The 15,878-nt window shown below is 40.9% G+C and overlaps 1 protein-coding gene across 1 annotated transcript in view; it reads left to right on the top strand.

Annotated features, from left to right (window-relative positions):
- Positions 1-15,878, top strand: part of TG (thyroglobulin) — a 144,623-nt gene that overhangs the window by 32,066 nt on the left and 96,679 nt on the right. The window contains exons 20-27 of the mRNA XM_056485106.1: positions 375-599; positions 5,472-5,621; positions 7,128-7,298; positions 9,662-9,784; positions 11,236-11,351; positions 11,984-12,092; positions 13,284-13,481; positions 15,343-15,510. Of these exons, the coding sequence (XP_056341081.1) occupies positions 375-599; positions 5,472-5,621; positions 7,128-7,298; positions 9,662-9,784; positions 11,236-11,351; positions 11,984-12,092; positions 13,284-13,481; positions 15,343-15,510 (1,260 nt within the window). The remainder of the gene's footprint in view (positions 1-374; positions 600-5,471; positions 5,622-7,127; positions 7,299-9,661; positions 9,785-11,235; positions 11,352-11,983; positions 12,093-13,283; positions 13,482-15,342; positions 15,511-15,878) is intronic.

Genomic DNA, 15,878 nt, shown 5'->3' with positions numbered 1-15,878 from the left:
CTGTAGTACAAAAATAGCTTTTCAAGGGATTGATTGTATGTTTTCAGAAGGGACAGAGCAGAACCTGCTCTCTTTGTACAGTCATGGCACCATCATGACCCATTAAATTCCAACTTCCATTACCTGATAAGGCAGCTTTGGGACCTTCTTTTTGAGGTGTCTTTGGCTGTATTTAAACAGAGTGAGTAAAGTAAGACTATAATTTTATAGACTCTGTACAGATTCATTATGGTCTGCTGTTTGTTAACATGCTTGTATTTCTGCATCTGCCTCTGTTTTTAACTTCAACTTCATCAGTTTCTGTGTGGTTGTCCTTTCCTGTATTATGGAAATATCTTTCATGCAATTTTGTTGTATACTTTTTCCCTCTTTAGAAAATGCAATTGTTGGGGAGAATCTCATTGGAGCATTTATAAAAGAGATTAAGGATGGTGTTTTCCTGCTGCATTTGGATTCCAAGCAGTTCCTAGCAGATTCTGTCATTGATTTTCCCCGGGATGAAGAGTTTGATCTGTCTCCCCGAGTGCAGCTCGGATGTAGAAGTGGGTTTAGAAGAATTTCATCTCCTGGGAAAGCAGGCCCTAATTCACAAGGATGTGGTATGTCTCATTTTTAGCTTTCCATTCTTAGATGCTCTCAGGAATCACTATAAAGCTGAAATCAGAAAGTCATCAGTGAACATGTGTTTAAGGTTCATATTTGAAAGGTGTGAGGCACCAATGTGAATGGGAGAGATGGGAATTAGTGCTTTGCTTGGACTTGCTTGGATGGGATTATTGCTTTGCTTACTGTTCAGTCCTTGTGTTGAACCAGTGATTTGGAAATAGGCATCATGGCACTGACATTGTATAGAAAGTTTTGGAAACATTTTTGAGATTTTTGTAAACATTTTTGATCTGTCTGGTAATAGAAAGTCATTCTGTAAAGCACATGATCCTTAATAAGAGGATTTCACAAAGATAATATAGCCAGAGCTTCAGAAAATGACACATTACTTGGAATAGAAACCTAGATACAGAAATGCCAGAAGTCCTGAGATTGTGAATTCCTGGGCCAAGTCCAGCCAGCTCAGATGGAAGCTTTTTTGCTGCTGGCCAACACCCAGACCTAACTGCACTTCTGCCCACTTTTCTTCATCTTTCCTTCTGTTTAGTCTTCTTCCCTGGAACAGGCTGCCTTCCTGCCAGCCTGCTTGGGGCTGCCAAACCTGCCTTTTCCACAGCTCCCTTGGCTGTGCCAGCCTGTCCCTGGTGCCAGGTCATGCTGCCAAGGTGCCTTTGTCTTAACAGCCCCACTCCTGTTTCTACCAACACCAACCTTCCTTCAGATCCTGATTGATCCTGTTGGCCCAGTTGTCCTCAATGAGCCTATGCCTCATTTATGCCAGTTTGGGATGTATTCACTATATCTCTCCTTTTGTTATCTAGGGAAGAGGAGAGATGTACCACTTGTAGGTATAAGATAACAGAAGAAGGTACTGGATAAGTTTTGCAATGTTTGGAATATTTTCAGATATTCATCACTTCATTGCTATGAAGAAAATCAGAATATGTGAAAACAACTTATCTCCCTGATTGGTGTGGTGTTTCTCTTTAAGTTCAGAGAGGTTCTTAATTCCTGGGTAAGGTAATCAAGTGATGAACCACTTTTGAACTGTTGCAGTTTCCAACCTGGACCTTTAAGGATAAATTGACTGCAGGTTCAGTTTATTTCCACAGTCTGAAACACTTCAGATCTGGGTTATTTAAACACATGCAGAAAAAAGTATTAATTCCTGCTGAGTCCAGAGTCCATAACAACTTTCACCTGCTTAATAAGATGTAGTGTTGGGTTGCTTAAATTCTTTTTTAAGTAGAATCCATCACTTGGAGCAGAACTTCAGTGAATTGGATCTTCCTGGCAAGTACTGCCTGCCAGGCATAAAGTCCTCTAGGAAGCAGTGAATTAACTTGCCTTGTGAGTTAATTCATACATATCTGAACCAGCTAGCTGTGGAAAATGTCACTCAGTAAAACAGACATCACAGATATGTGGTAAGGATAGAGTTTCTGCCCCAGCCTTTGACAGAGATTTCATACTCTAAGCTGTCATAGTGTACTTGCTGCTGGACACTGGTTTATGTTGCAGGTCTGCATATTTTATTCTGAACAGGGAACTTAGGAATTCGGGTTCTAGTTCTTCATATATATATGGATATATATGGATACATATAAAGATATAGATATATCCTGCTCATTCATACTGTCTGGGTCTGTTTCCCCACTAATACACTAATAATAGGGATACTTAGTAAGAAGCATCACCTGTGACTACAGAAAACAAAATTGTGAGAGGGCAGCTGAGATTCTTCTCTCTTCTCTTCTCTTCTCTTCTCTTCTCTTCTCTTCTCTTCTCTTCTCTTCTCTTCTCTTCTCTTCTCTTCTCTTCTCTTCTCTTCTCTTCTCTTCTCTTCTCTTCTCTTCTCTTCTCTTCTCTTCTCTTCTCTTCTCTTCTCTTCTCTTCTCTTCTCTTCTCTTCTCTTCTCTTCTCTTCTCTTCTCTTCTCCTCTCCCCTCCCCTCCCCTCCCCTCCCCTCCCCTCCCCTCCCCTCCCCTCCCCTCCCCTCCCCTCCCCTCTCCTCTCCTCTCCTCTCCTCTCCTCTCCTCTCCTCTCCTCTCCTCTCCTCTCCTCTCCTCTCCTCTCCTCTCCTCTCCTCTCCTCTCCTCTCCTCTCCTCTCTTGTATTTTCCTTAGAGTCATCTGTTTATTTAGGTTTGCATCTATTGTTGTGCTGTTTCATGTTTTCCTGCCTGTAAAATGGGTAACATTTATCATATCTCAGATTTATTATATGACATTTTTTTCTTAGTCTCAGCCTTACACTGAGTTATGTTACATCACAGGTATCTATGAATAAAATTCCTTAAGAGTTGGGAGTAACAGTATTATTTTAGCTAAATTTTAATAGTAGAAAAGTCACTTTCTTTTTCTAAGGTATGAGTTAAAACTAAGAGAGTTGGAAACTGTCCAGGAGGACTTGAGGAACATAATCCTTCTCCCCCATTTATTTCAGGAGAAAACCTTAAGGCTGTGTGTAAATTAGCTTTGTCTTATTATACATTTTTATGCTGGTTCTTTTTATATAAAATGCTTGACAATTCTATCAGAGTTGCTTTAAACATAACATAAGGCAAATGAAAGGGCTAGATTTATAGCTGATTGGCAGCTAAAGACTTCATTCTTAACAATCTGTATCAAGAATCTGATATCCCAAAGTTTTCCAGAGTCCCTGGAGGGAAGAAGGAGCAGGGCAAGTGTTGGGCAATGATCAGCTGGGGTTCAAAAACTTGCTCAGTGTAGTGAGAGCTGAGGCTCCTGTGAAGGGTGGTATCCCTGTGGAATCACTTCAGTGAGCTGCTCCTCAGCCTGGATTTTGCAGCTCTTTTCCCTGGTACACAGAAGCCTGAATCCAGTTAGAAGTGAGACCAGGTTCCAAATTTCGTGTGCAGGAGAAAGGGATTATATTTATTTGTTTGTTGTTGTTGTTGCTGTTGTTTTCCTGATATTTTAATGTATTTTTTCCTGGTAGGGTTACACAGTTTGGTCCCACTGGTAACACTTAACTCTGAGATTTTGGTTGAAAGTTGTTCTCTAGTTTCTTATGTTGTTAAAATGTATTAATGTTAACACTTGAAAGAAGTGCAATGCAAGTGGTTTGTCTCACTTGCAGGGTCAAACTGAACCCACATGTGATTGTGTCACCATGCTCTGTAGCTGAAGTGACAGGTCCCTCCAAGAGTTATAGTGTCTAAAAAATGTGATTCTGCACCAGCATTTTTTATTGTTCTTTGTGCCCTTTTGTCAATCCAACATGTGAAATAAAGGCAATTTTTCTTGCTCAAAATGTCATAGGAGACACAGATGTTTCTTTCACATTGTGACTAAAACTACAATAAAAAGGAGAATGCTTTGAAAAGATTAATTTGTTTCTTTTTAAGCTTTAATTGCATAATTAGTCTCTTCATTCATTGCCTTTTGTCTTCAATTTAGGCATGGATTTCTCATTTTACTTTAATTTCTGCTGTTGTTCAATGAGTATTATGCTTTTTGCATGTGCTGGAAATTGTCTTTAAAACATATCAGACACTCTTGTGTATTAGATGATGGGTTTTTGAAAGAAGAATTCTGACTGATCCAGGATTTTTTACATTCTGTGATTGATTTTAGATGTGTGTTTTATCCAGAGTAATTGCCTTGATGTGTACTTGGAGGGAAATTTCAATTTCACAATTATATCCTCCTAGACCTTCCCACTGGACTATTTACAGCAGATGAAGGAAGATATGATAATCTTCCTATTAGCTGTCTTTTTAGTCTGTTATAATTAGGTGGTCCCATGAGTTAAATTCATTTGCATTCTGGTGTGTTGGCCAGAACAGCAATTCACCATATGGGTTGTAGTGAGAATGGCCAATATTCCATTACTGTTTCTCCCTCATGGAAGCTTAAACTTCTGTCAGGATGCAGGGCAAGAACAGAAATATAGTTTTGCACCTTGTCAAAGTCCCAAAATATACATTTGATAGTGTTTTGAAGGAAATCTACATCTGGGAAGCAGCTGTGAAATGACAAGCAGGGATATTGTCCTGCAAATATGTCTGTGACTCTTCTGCTTTAATGTTCATTTGAATGCTCTGGAGGGAAATACAGTATTCCATGATAGCCCAGAAGACAAAGAATTTTCTCTGTAATATACAACAGGTCAGCTGGAAATATTGCTCCTGATTGTTTTGAAAATTATATAGATACAGACTAAGAACATTACTAAGAACACATTTTTGTTTTGTGTTTGGGTTGTCATGTGCACAGCTAGTGACTTTTAATCCAGCCATTACTGTTTAGTTTGGAAGTGCTTAACAAAAATTTCTTTACCAGGAATCCTGAATAAAAGTGTTACCATATGGTGGATTTCTGCATGATGGTTTTGGAGTTTCTGCTCCTCAGAGCCTTCCTGTTAGTGCTTGTAGTGTTAGAAGTTACTCTTCCTTTGTTTTCTTTCACAACTCACCCACCTGCATTATCTTATTACAAATGGATTTGACAGCTGGTGTTTCCAAAAAGCTTCATGTGCTCTAATTCAAGAACAGATTTTGGATGATCTGAGAAAACATATCACAGCCGAGATTCCTGTCATTGATGAGTTTAATGATCACTTAAGCAGTGTTTAGTTTGTTAAACCACTTAGAAATGCATACATTAAGAGCTTAAAGCCTAAGGGAAATCTATCAGAATTACATATATATATATATATACACACACACACACACATGTACATATATATATATATGTATATAATGTATGTTTATATATATATCTATATCATATATATATATATATATATATATATATATCTGTATTTATACCCACACATGTGTGCAAATGCCAGAAGTGGTTGAATTCCAAGTGAGTAATAAGGTGATTGTTCTCTTTGCAGTTGTTTGTCCTCCAGGCAGTTATTTCCAGGATGATGAATGCATTCCCTGCCCTCTTGGCTACTATCAGTATCAGACAGGACATTCCTTCTGTATCAAGTGTCCTGTGGGCAAAACTACCAACTCCTATGGGGCAAGCAGTGCTGATCACTGTAAGTTGAACTAGTTTTTTCCATATCCTTTATTTTCTGGCTTCAAATATTCAATGATTTTTTTTTTTATTCCTCTCTAAGTTTTTTTGAAAAATTAAATCCTCCCTCTGGGGGTTTTTGGATGGATATGATCCCTTCTGCATACGTTCAAAAGCATTTTACAAAGTACAAACTGTCTGGTGTTTTGACCAAAAATGCATGAGAAACAAGTGGTCATTCTCATCCAGGATGTTGTGGTTCCTTTAGACATGTTCATTGTCCTCAGGAATGATATTTGGGTATTTAGTATCAGTAAGAAACTTCTTATGAACTTAATTTATTGTCATTTTCATGAACACTAAAATAGTCTCGTTTTGTGCAGGGCTTTCCTCTGCAAACACAAACACTTCTTCAAAGCAACTATTGAAATGTTCACTAAAGCTGGTGAATTCAGCTTAAATGATTCATTTTTCTCATGCAGTTCTATACACAAAATCAGTTATTAGATCCAAATTCAGTTTTGTCTACAGAATTATCTTTTATAAAATAAGATATGAGAGTGCCAAGAATGGGCTTCTTGGAAAATGTCATTTAGTATGTGGTCTACTTTTTTCTCTTAGGTGGGATATACCTCCCATTTTTATTGCAATGTATCCCATGTATCCCAACATCAATTGGCTCTTGCCTACCGTTGTCATTCTTTTCCATGTGTGTTCCCTGGGTAGGTATTGGACTTGTGTCCTTAGGAGTTTGCTAACTAGGGTTTAAAAACTTGCAATGTTCTTTACTAAACCTGCTCCCTGCCTGGTTTCCACTTTACCTTTGTGCTGCACCTGAGTGCCAGCCCTCTCAAAAGGCCAGGTTTCACCTTCCTACTTGCTTTCATTCCCTGCTGTCTCCTTGCAGAGTGTGCAGAGTTTTTCTGAATTAATTGGTGTGATAGCTCTTGTTCACAACATTCCACAGATCCACTGAGCAGTCACTGAACAGACCTGTATGAAAAGTACAATTCCTTCTCTGTACTTTGCATACAGTACTGGAAACACATCAACAGAGATTTGGTGCATGACAGATAATCTAAAAAAAATATGATGTTTGAAACACAAATGGAAGTAGCAACAAAACATTGAGACTACCATGCTTCAGAGCATGAAATACTGTGCAAATCTTAGCTCAATTTTCAGTGGAGTCTCTGCTGTGCTCAGGAGGCTTTTGTCCCACAGCACACAAACATTGTCCTACTGCATTGACAGGACCAGTGGCTGCACAGGAGGTTTCCTCTGAACATCAGAAAATGTTTTTGCTGTGAGGACAACCAAGCACTGGCTTGGGCTGCCCAGGAGGTTGTGGAGTCCTTGGAGCTGGTAAAAGCCATCTGGAGAGGGTCCTGGGCAGCCAGCTCTAGGTGGCCCTGCCTGAGCAGGGGGCTCTGACCTTATGAGCTCCAGAGGTCCTGCCCAGTGTTCTGTGAAACCCAGTGACAGCATTATCAAACTGCTTTTCCCCTTGCCTTGCTCTCTTGCTCAGGTGTCACATCCTGCCAGAGCAATGAGCAGGGGCTGCAGTGTGATGGGGATGGCCAGTACAGACCTTCCCAGCAAGACCCTGACACCAAGAAATCCTTCTGTGTCGACAGCTCTGGGGCAGCACTGGGCTGGACTGAAACACAGGATCTCCTTACAGATGACCAGTGCTTGGGTGAGTGGCAGAGCATGTTTTGGATATGGTTACTCACTTTCCCATACTTGTGGCCCCTGCCTTAAGCCACATTCCTCCTTAGTTTTGCATTTCTTGACTACACTGGGAAGTTATTTCTGGTAAGGGAAAAGAGTGAAGCAGGTTTCCTGCACTCTCAGATGGCTGCCAGCTTTTGATGTGTGCTGACCTTGTGCTCTCTGCTTGGAAACCCAAAAGAGTAATGAGAGGGCTAATGAGAAAGAAGCAGAATTATTTGTTTCTCATCTGTGTATTTATGGGAAATAGACTATTTTCAGCAATGACCTCGCAGCCACAACATAGCCTCACCCTCTGGGCTCTGCTGTAAGGTATCTGACTTGGGGAATCTTTGCAGGCTGGAGGAGGTTACTTCTGCTTGAATACAGCTGCAAAATGCTGGTTTTCAAGGATGAAAAGCTTGAAAAAACAAAGAAAGTCATCACTCAAACAGTCCCCAGACTGCCTGCAGTATGGTCTAATTAAGCCTCTCAGCCTCAAAACTTTTGCATTTTCCCACAAGTTTTTATATGCTCATGATATGATTGGTATTGAATTTAATGGAATATTCTGTTTAGAAACTGATGTCGTGGTGTGCTTTGAATTAGACAATGTCTTGTGACAAGTGTGATCAGTGGAAGGACTGTGAAAAGTAAAGTGTTATGAAGAGGTTACAAAACTATCTTCAGTTATTGTATTCAATACATATGATGTTCAATAGCATTGTATTCAATAATAGGGGAGAAAAATAGAGAAAAAAAAGATTTTCTCTTGAAAATGGAGGGGTAGGATAAAGCCAGAATTAGAGGGAAAAATTAGAAGAAAAGAGAAACATTGAGAATGTAATTTTTAAGATTTGCATATTGGAATAGAAAAGAGGGCAGCTTTTAACCAGGCATCACTGCAAGGTGCAGATGCAGAAGGGATTCTGTTTCTTGCAGAAGTTATCTAATGCTTGTATTTTTGTGCCCTGCTTGCACCATATTTCTTCCTTGTCCCCATCCTAACTGGAGTGCAAGGATTTTCTTGTGCTAAGCATTTGACAAACCCATGTGGGTTTTCTCCTGAGCAGAAATGATGATTTTATCAAAAGCACCTGCTGGCTCAGCCCTGACAGCAGTGAACATTTGCTTCTGATTTAGCCCTGACTCTTTTGCTGTAAGAGTGCAAATGATTATTTTAAGAACTTTTCCCTGACTTTTATTTTGTGTTTTATGCAGACACTTCAGGGAGAGAGGGCTGTGATCCTCTGGCCAGACTGCAGTGCCCATGAGCCCAGGGAGAGAGGGGCTGAGTTTCCAGCTCTTCCCACAGCTGGGATCACACCAGAGCTCCTGCTTTTACCTCTTTTAGGTCTAAGCCTGGTGTTGGCTGCAAGGAGCCTGAGGTTTGCCTTCACCTGGGGCCTTTAGAGAAGTTTGGTCACCAAGGGATGATGCTAGGTCACCACACTCTTCTCTTAGTCACATAATGGCTTGGGTTGGAAGGGATATTAAAGATCCTCTGCTTCCAGCCCCCCTGCCATGGGCAGGGATAATGTGCTGAGCTCACTCAAATGTTCTGCATCAGCCTGGGGTCACACTGGCAGCACCAGCCTCAGCAGGGTGCTGGTGGCACTGTGTGTCCTCTCCATCAGTAATCCCCCTCAGGGCACAGGCAGGGCCACACCCTCTGGAGCCTGGATGAAATCCCTCACCCCATTTAGTGACCTTTGGGGTTTGCATCTCTAGACCATGAGCTTTTCCCAGTACTGCTTGTTCAGACTCCTCACACACAGGTGAGCAGATCCAGTGCAGAGCAGCAGATAAAAGGGTTTGGTCAGTAAAGTGACAGTCAGGTGTTAAAAGTGGAATGGAGGAGAAATAAAGCAGCATGTAGGACATACTGCCTTGGGTCTAGCCTTGGGCCAGAAGTCAGTGGAGATCAGGCTGTTGTGATTCTGGATTTCCTGTCTAACCAAGTGCTGCTGGAGCTGGCTCTTGTTTCTGTGACTGGCTGGCAGAACACTGGCTCCCCCTTTGACTCAATACTTGGTTCAATGCCATGAACAAGTAATGAGAGATGGCAGGTCTGCTGCTGGAAGAGAAGCCTCACTGGAAAGTAAAATCCCAGCCCACTCCTGGCTAACTGGTTTTTAAAACATCTTGTGACACTTTTTATTCCAAAGCTGAAATTCTACCCTCACGCCAGCTGTCTCCTTCATTATCTGTGAGGTTATGGTGCTCATTTAATGAGCAAACCTCTCTCCCCACAGATTTCTTCAAGCTTAATTTCTACCTAAAGTCTATTTTTGCAGAATGAAAACTGATAATGCTACTTGGTTGTGTTTTTTGTTGTCTTTTTTTTAGTACTCAGAAAATTTGAAAGAGTTCCCACCTCCCGCCTGATTTATGGATCAGAAGAGGCTCAGATTCTTCAGTCTCAGTCATTTGGGGGAGACCTGCAAAGTACATATTTTCAGTGCATTTCAGGTGAGAGAACAGAAAGGCTGTAGAGACAACATTAACAGTTGTGGGAAATAATAATAATTTCATATGATGAGTCCATAGTTAAGTTCCTGGATGAACTGTATGTTCTGCAGTTTGGCACCAATTCACTGCAAGATATTTACAGCTTTTGGTGGCCTTGGTTGAGGGAAGAGTCTGATGTTTCTTTCAGAAAGAAGGCTTCTGGCTACTTTCTACTTCAGACAAGTCATCTGACTTTAAAGCCAGCTGATGTAGTTTGCAATATGAATGAGAGCTGAGATTCAAACCAGGAAACATTCATCAGACTGTGCAGATGTGCAGACAAAAGAAGGACATATGAAAAGCAAGATTTTACCTCTCCACAAATTACCTGATAGGCACATAAAATAGGAATAATCATCCTTGCTTACATCAGAAGGGTATTATAAGGAGTTCAGAGATATTCCCCTGCCAAGTCTGGCAGTTTATATACTAAATTGCATCTGGTTTAAGCTGGTTCATCTAAAATCCAGAGGAATCACCACACTGCTTTCAGGGTGCTTTGAGTCAGTCTCACCTTGTGTCAGGCTGTGAAAGGAGGCAGAGGGATATGTTTAATATTAGTAATGACATAGATGTCCTGTTTGTAAGGTACATACCAAAATTCTGACAATTTTGTGGCTTTGTGTCACATGCCACAATCTAATTGGAGCAATCACCTCCCATGCTAAGAACTGAATATGGGAATCCTTTTATTACTGGAATGGTTTTCCTGCAGGAGCTCATCCTGGCTGTATGCTGCAAGATTTCTTGCACTTTCCCTTGAAAATGGAGACCTTCAAAAGAAAGACACTGAACTGAGAGAGCCTGAGAACAAACCTGGGGAGGAAATCATGCCCCTTTGCCAACCAATCTGATTCCATCTCTCTCATAGCCTTATTTTCTTTATAAGTTATGTAAATGGCAGCACAGCTACAAAATATTACTGCTGAAGTTCTCACTGAGGGATGAGGAGGGGATGCTGTTTCTCCCTTACAGTGGCCAGGGGATGACTGCTGAAGCAGCATGATTGAAGAATTTGATGTTTCCGTCCTTCCTTTCACTCTGATATTTGTCACAACCTCTTTGCCGTGGGGTTACTGTATCAGGCAGGTGTGATGTGCTGGCAAAGTAGTTCACAGAATCCTGCCTCTGCAAAATTATCCAGCAGATTTTAAATGTTTGGGTGTGGGGTCAGATGTGTATCAGCTGTTTATATCATCAGGTGATGAACAACTTTCTGGATGAATTTAATTCAATTTAAAATCCTTCACTCTCTACTAAAACAGTTGAGTACTAAAGGTCATTTGGCTGTTTATATTCATGTTTGATAGATATATGGAAACCTACATAAGTGGCAGTAAGCAGTGGTGTTTGTAGCAACCATTTTGCATGCAATGTGCTAGGAAAGCTAAAATTTCTTTCCTGTTTTTCAGACTGTGAGAGGGAAGATGCCTGTGGATTTGCAGCTGTAAGTCCTGCTGGTGCTGAAGTGCTCTGTGCATTGTACAGTGCTGCTGAATCCAACTTCAACTGCACCACCTCTGGATTGGTAAGGATGGTCATATTTAAAAATATATATTTGTCATGGTGCTGTGTGCTCCATGTAAGTAGAAAAGATCAGAAGGAAGGCAGGCTGCTACCTGACCCCTTGGACACTGCTCTTCCCTATGGCAGTAATAAATCTCTGCAGGTTGATACAGAAGTTACACAGAGATATTTCCAAAAATGACACCTGAATACCTCAGTGTTTGGTTGAAGCATCACACAGCACTGTTGTCCCTAAAACACACTGAGCACCTCCAGCTAGGATATCAGGTTGATTTAAAAAGAGGGTTAATCTGGATAGTCCAAAGTAGAAGTAGCCAGGTTGGTAATCAGGTCACCTGAAACAATCATACTTTCTGAGTCCCTTCCTCTAGCCCAGGGTTTGAACTGGGTGCTCTTTACCATTGTACTGTTTTCCTATTCACTACTTTAAGCAGCAACTGAGGAGCTGAGATCTCAGTTTGATAGTGTAAAAATTGTCTGTATGAGAAAGAATAAAAAATGTCCACATGGAGTTGTGCTGTGATAACCTTTGTTGCTCATTGCTCCCTAAGTGTTTCTGAATAAAGAGAATGTATTTCAGGAGGGCAAATCCATGAGGTTGTATTTATTTTGCTTGCCTGTTTTGTGTCTCAGGTCCAGGGTGTCCTGGGGAACCCTGCTGCCACTGGCATCAGTGGCCTCAGCTGCTTGCTTCGTGTCAGGAACCCAGAGGGAGATGCACTGCTGGTCTATTTGAAGAGAGGTACCAGATGTGAATCACTCACTAAATCTGACTCTGTGTCCAAGCTGCTAGATACTTGTGTACAGGGTTATGACTAAGTGTGGGGGTCATCTTTCTTTAAGAAGACACAATACTTTAAAGAACCCAACATTTAGTGACAGTCCAGAAGTTTCAGCAAACCTTTCTTTCATATCTTGTTCCCTAGAAATTAAGAATACTTTTGTAAGCCATTTTGATGATTTTTGCCAGAAACTAGTCCCATAAAACCTCAAAATCTCTTCAATGTATTTTCGTATTCTGTTCTGTTCTGACTTCTCTTTACTAAGGAGTTTGTTATTTGAATACATAAGACATTCTTAATGACCAGCTTGCACATAATTTAATTTCACTTTACCTTTGATTGTGAATTGTTCTAGTAATATACCAGCCAAGAAGTAAACTGCTCTCCATGAATCCCAAAATATTTAATCCGAGCTAATGAATGCATGAGACAAATTTTATTTATTTATTTATTTGTTTGTTTGTTTATTTATTTATTTATTTATTTAATGGCCTGACTGTGGCTAATAGCACCACATCCATTGTGTGCCCAGCTTTAAGTGTCATGCCAAACTGGAAGCAAGATAATGCTTCAGGGTTTGAGTCAAAACTCTCTGCTCTTAACATTTTCTTTGTGCTTCTCTCCAAATCTCTGAGTCACTATTTATTTATATTAATAAAGATAAAAGATCTAAGTCTCACCTGAAAATAAATCAAGACCCCTGATCTTGTTGTGATTGGTATAATCTTGTTAATATCCAATCTATTCCAGTTTTCTAGATACAAAATTCTATGAATCATGCCCTCCTATTTAGCAGAAGTCTTAATTGCAGGTGGTGTTATGCTGGCCAAATTACACATTTTTACTTTTTAAATGAGACAAATTTGTTTCATTTTTATCTGGGAGTTGCTAACAGTGTAAATGTGTGCTTGAAGGTGGAATATTACCAATCTTACAGCATAGATCAGTTTGGGAGCTGTTTGCTGGCAGTGCATTATAGCCAGCTACTCAGGAATGATGACACCACATCATTTGATGATCTTGTCTTGCTTGTGAAATTCAGAGTCTAGAACTTTATAAACTGAGTTGTGATCATAAAGCTTTCAACCAGTTCTGGAGTGCAGGCAGTTCAGAATGATTCCTTGAGCTCCTTTCCCTTTGTGCCTGCCCAGCACAGGAATTCAGCTCCTCTGGACTCAAGGCCTTTGGCAGGACTGGCTTCCAGAAGGCGCTGTCGGGCGTGTTCCGCTCCCTGGGGCTCCCGGCAGCCGGCACAGCCCCGGCTGACGCCCGGCTGCTCTGCAGGCAGGAGTGCAGCCACCACTCCTGCTGTGATGGATTCATCCTGAGCCTGCTCCCGCTGGATGGAGGTACTGCCTGACTGCCCAGGACAGGGTTCTGCAGCAGGAAACCAGTGCTGAATGAGCAGGAGTCATTGTTGGACACAATACACCCACCTTGCATCACACCTGAGTGAGCCAACATCACTGATGGTTTTTTTGGTGTTGTGAAGGTCTAGAGCAGTAAAGACCTGAGGTAGCAACATGTTCTTGGAAGAAAATGGACAATTTGAAGGGAAAAGCCTGACAGAGTTCCAGCAGTGTTTGAGCAATGCTCTTGGGAACATGGTGTGACTCTGGGGGCTGTGCTGTGCAGGGCCAGGAGCTGGACTCAGTGATCCTTGTGGGTCTCCTCCAACTCTATTCTCTATTCTCTGCCTGTGTGGCATCTCCATCTGGATGAGATAAATTGTTCTGAAAGCACCTCTCTCCTTACATAGCACAGCTTGATTACCAGAAATTGGTGCCTTTCAGCTGATGCAGGAGCTAAAAAGGTGCCTCCAGACAGAGTGTTTGTGGTGCAAATGAAAATCAGCTTCCTTCTAAGGGCAGGAGACAAGGATGCTAAACAGAATTATGTTATATTATTGCATGAAGAAATGCTAAAATCTCCCAAATCTGTATGTCTGTCTAGGAGAGCAAGTGGAAGTGGGATGGATGGACTCTGGCAGAGGTGGGACTTTGGAACAAACAATTTTGTTTTTCCAAGCATTTTATGTCAGTGCTTACTTTTTGCAGTTTAGTTTCAAGTTCACATGGTATTGACTTTCCCCTTGGAGATGCATTTCCTGTAGGAAATGTGAAGTTTTAAATGACATGCCTCAAGGATTTAAAGGCAAGCTCTATCAACAGCCAGGACTTGGATTTGTTGATTTTTGTGGGTCTCTTCCAACTCAGGATATTCTATGATTCTGTGAAATCCAATCATGTGCTAGTGGCTGCTATGTGACAAGCACTTCTCCAGTTTGGAGCAGAAACTGATCCTAGATTTAAGAAAAATCTATGAAAATCTGTCACAAATTATCTATGAAAGTTGTCAAGAAAATATTTCCAGAAAATTATTCTCTGTTTTGGCATTTCACTTTTATTTTTGGATCACAATATTCTAATGATCTTGTAAAGTCCATTTCTCTATAAATTTACCATCAGATTTTGGGGTCTCTCTACTTGTGAGTGCAGAACATGAATATCTGTTTGGGGTGATATTTGGGTTAGTTCTACAGGTTAATGCACTACTTGGACTGGCATTTTGCTTAAAAAGAAAGAAAAAAATAAGGGAAAGGTAGTAAATTCAATATCACATGTACCAATTCCATAAAAACAAACTAAAAATGGCATTGTAAAACCTTAGGAAAATGTCTGAGCTGTGACACCAAGTGCAAAGCAAGAGCTGAGTCTTGTCTAGAAGTTGTGGTAACAGATGGGTGCCAGAATATGTGGCTTTAAACACTGTTCCTCCAGCTCACATCACAGTGCTGGGGGAGACTCAGGCCTGGCAGGACTGAAATCAGGCACCAGTTCAGCAAATCATTGCAGTAAAAATATATAACTGGTTTTTTTTGGTTCAGAACCTGAGATTGTAAGACCATCAAAGGATTGGATGTGTCCCTCTGGTGCTATGGAGTGCTGAGAACATTGTTGGGTATTATCAGATAATAGTAATGCTTTATTAAGTGATAATAGTATGTGCCTGAAATCTCTGAAAAACAGGCTACAAATGTTTAGTTTGGGCATGAGTAGCTAATCTTAGCACTCAAATTTGAATATATGATTTTAATTTGCCTTTTTGCCAGTGACACAGGTTCAGTTGGCACTTAGAGAAAGTACTGGGGGGCTTGGGTAGGTGCAGAGCACTAGTGCAGTGCTGCAGCTGTGTCTTTTCCTGCCCTAGGGACCATTCTGTGCAGTTTGCTGAGCTCCCCAGACGTGCTGATCTGCAATGCCAAGGGTTGGAGCCCAGCACCAAGCTCAGCCATGGCTGGGATGTGTGATGGTGTCAGCTACAATGAGAAGGAGAAGAGGTTTTCCTTCACCCTGGGAGGACAAGTGTTCAGTGGAAGTATGTCAGTGAATTACCTCAATTTACAGTAGTTCTCTTTAATTGTTGTATAAACTCTGTCTTGTTCACCAGCCTGCTCTTATACTCCAATGCTTTTTTCAAGTAAATCTATATCACAAGAGAATAAGAATTCTCTGACTGGATGCATTGCTAGGTAGATGGACCTCTCACATTTTGCTACATGAACATTTATGAGAGTTGAGACTGTGTTGAATATGTTGCTCTGTAATACTAGTAGCACTTAATTCACACAGATCCAAGCCAATAATCTGAAAGAAAGGTAAAGTCTGGAGCAAAGATAAAAAGGGAGATGCCCAGACCTATGTGGTAAAAGCAGTGATGGAAAATGGTGTAAAGTTTGGCACCCT

Source organism: Oenanthe melanoleuca, chromosome 2 (assembly GCF_029582105.1).
Source record: "Oenanthe melanoleuca isolate GR-GAL-2019-014 chromosome 2, OMel1.0, whole genome shotgun sequence".
In the NCBI taxonomy this organism is placed as follows: Eukaryota; Metazoa; Chordata; class Aves; order Passeriformes; family Muscicapidae; genus Oenanthe; species Oenanthe melanoleuca.
This window is presented reverse-complemented; position numbering and strand designations above follow the sequence as displayed.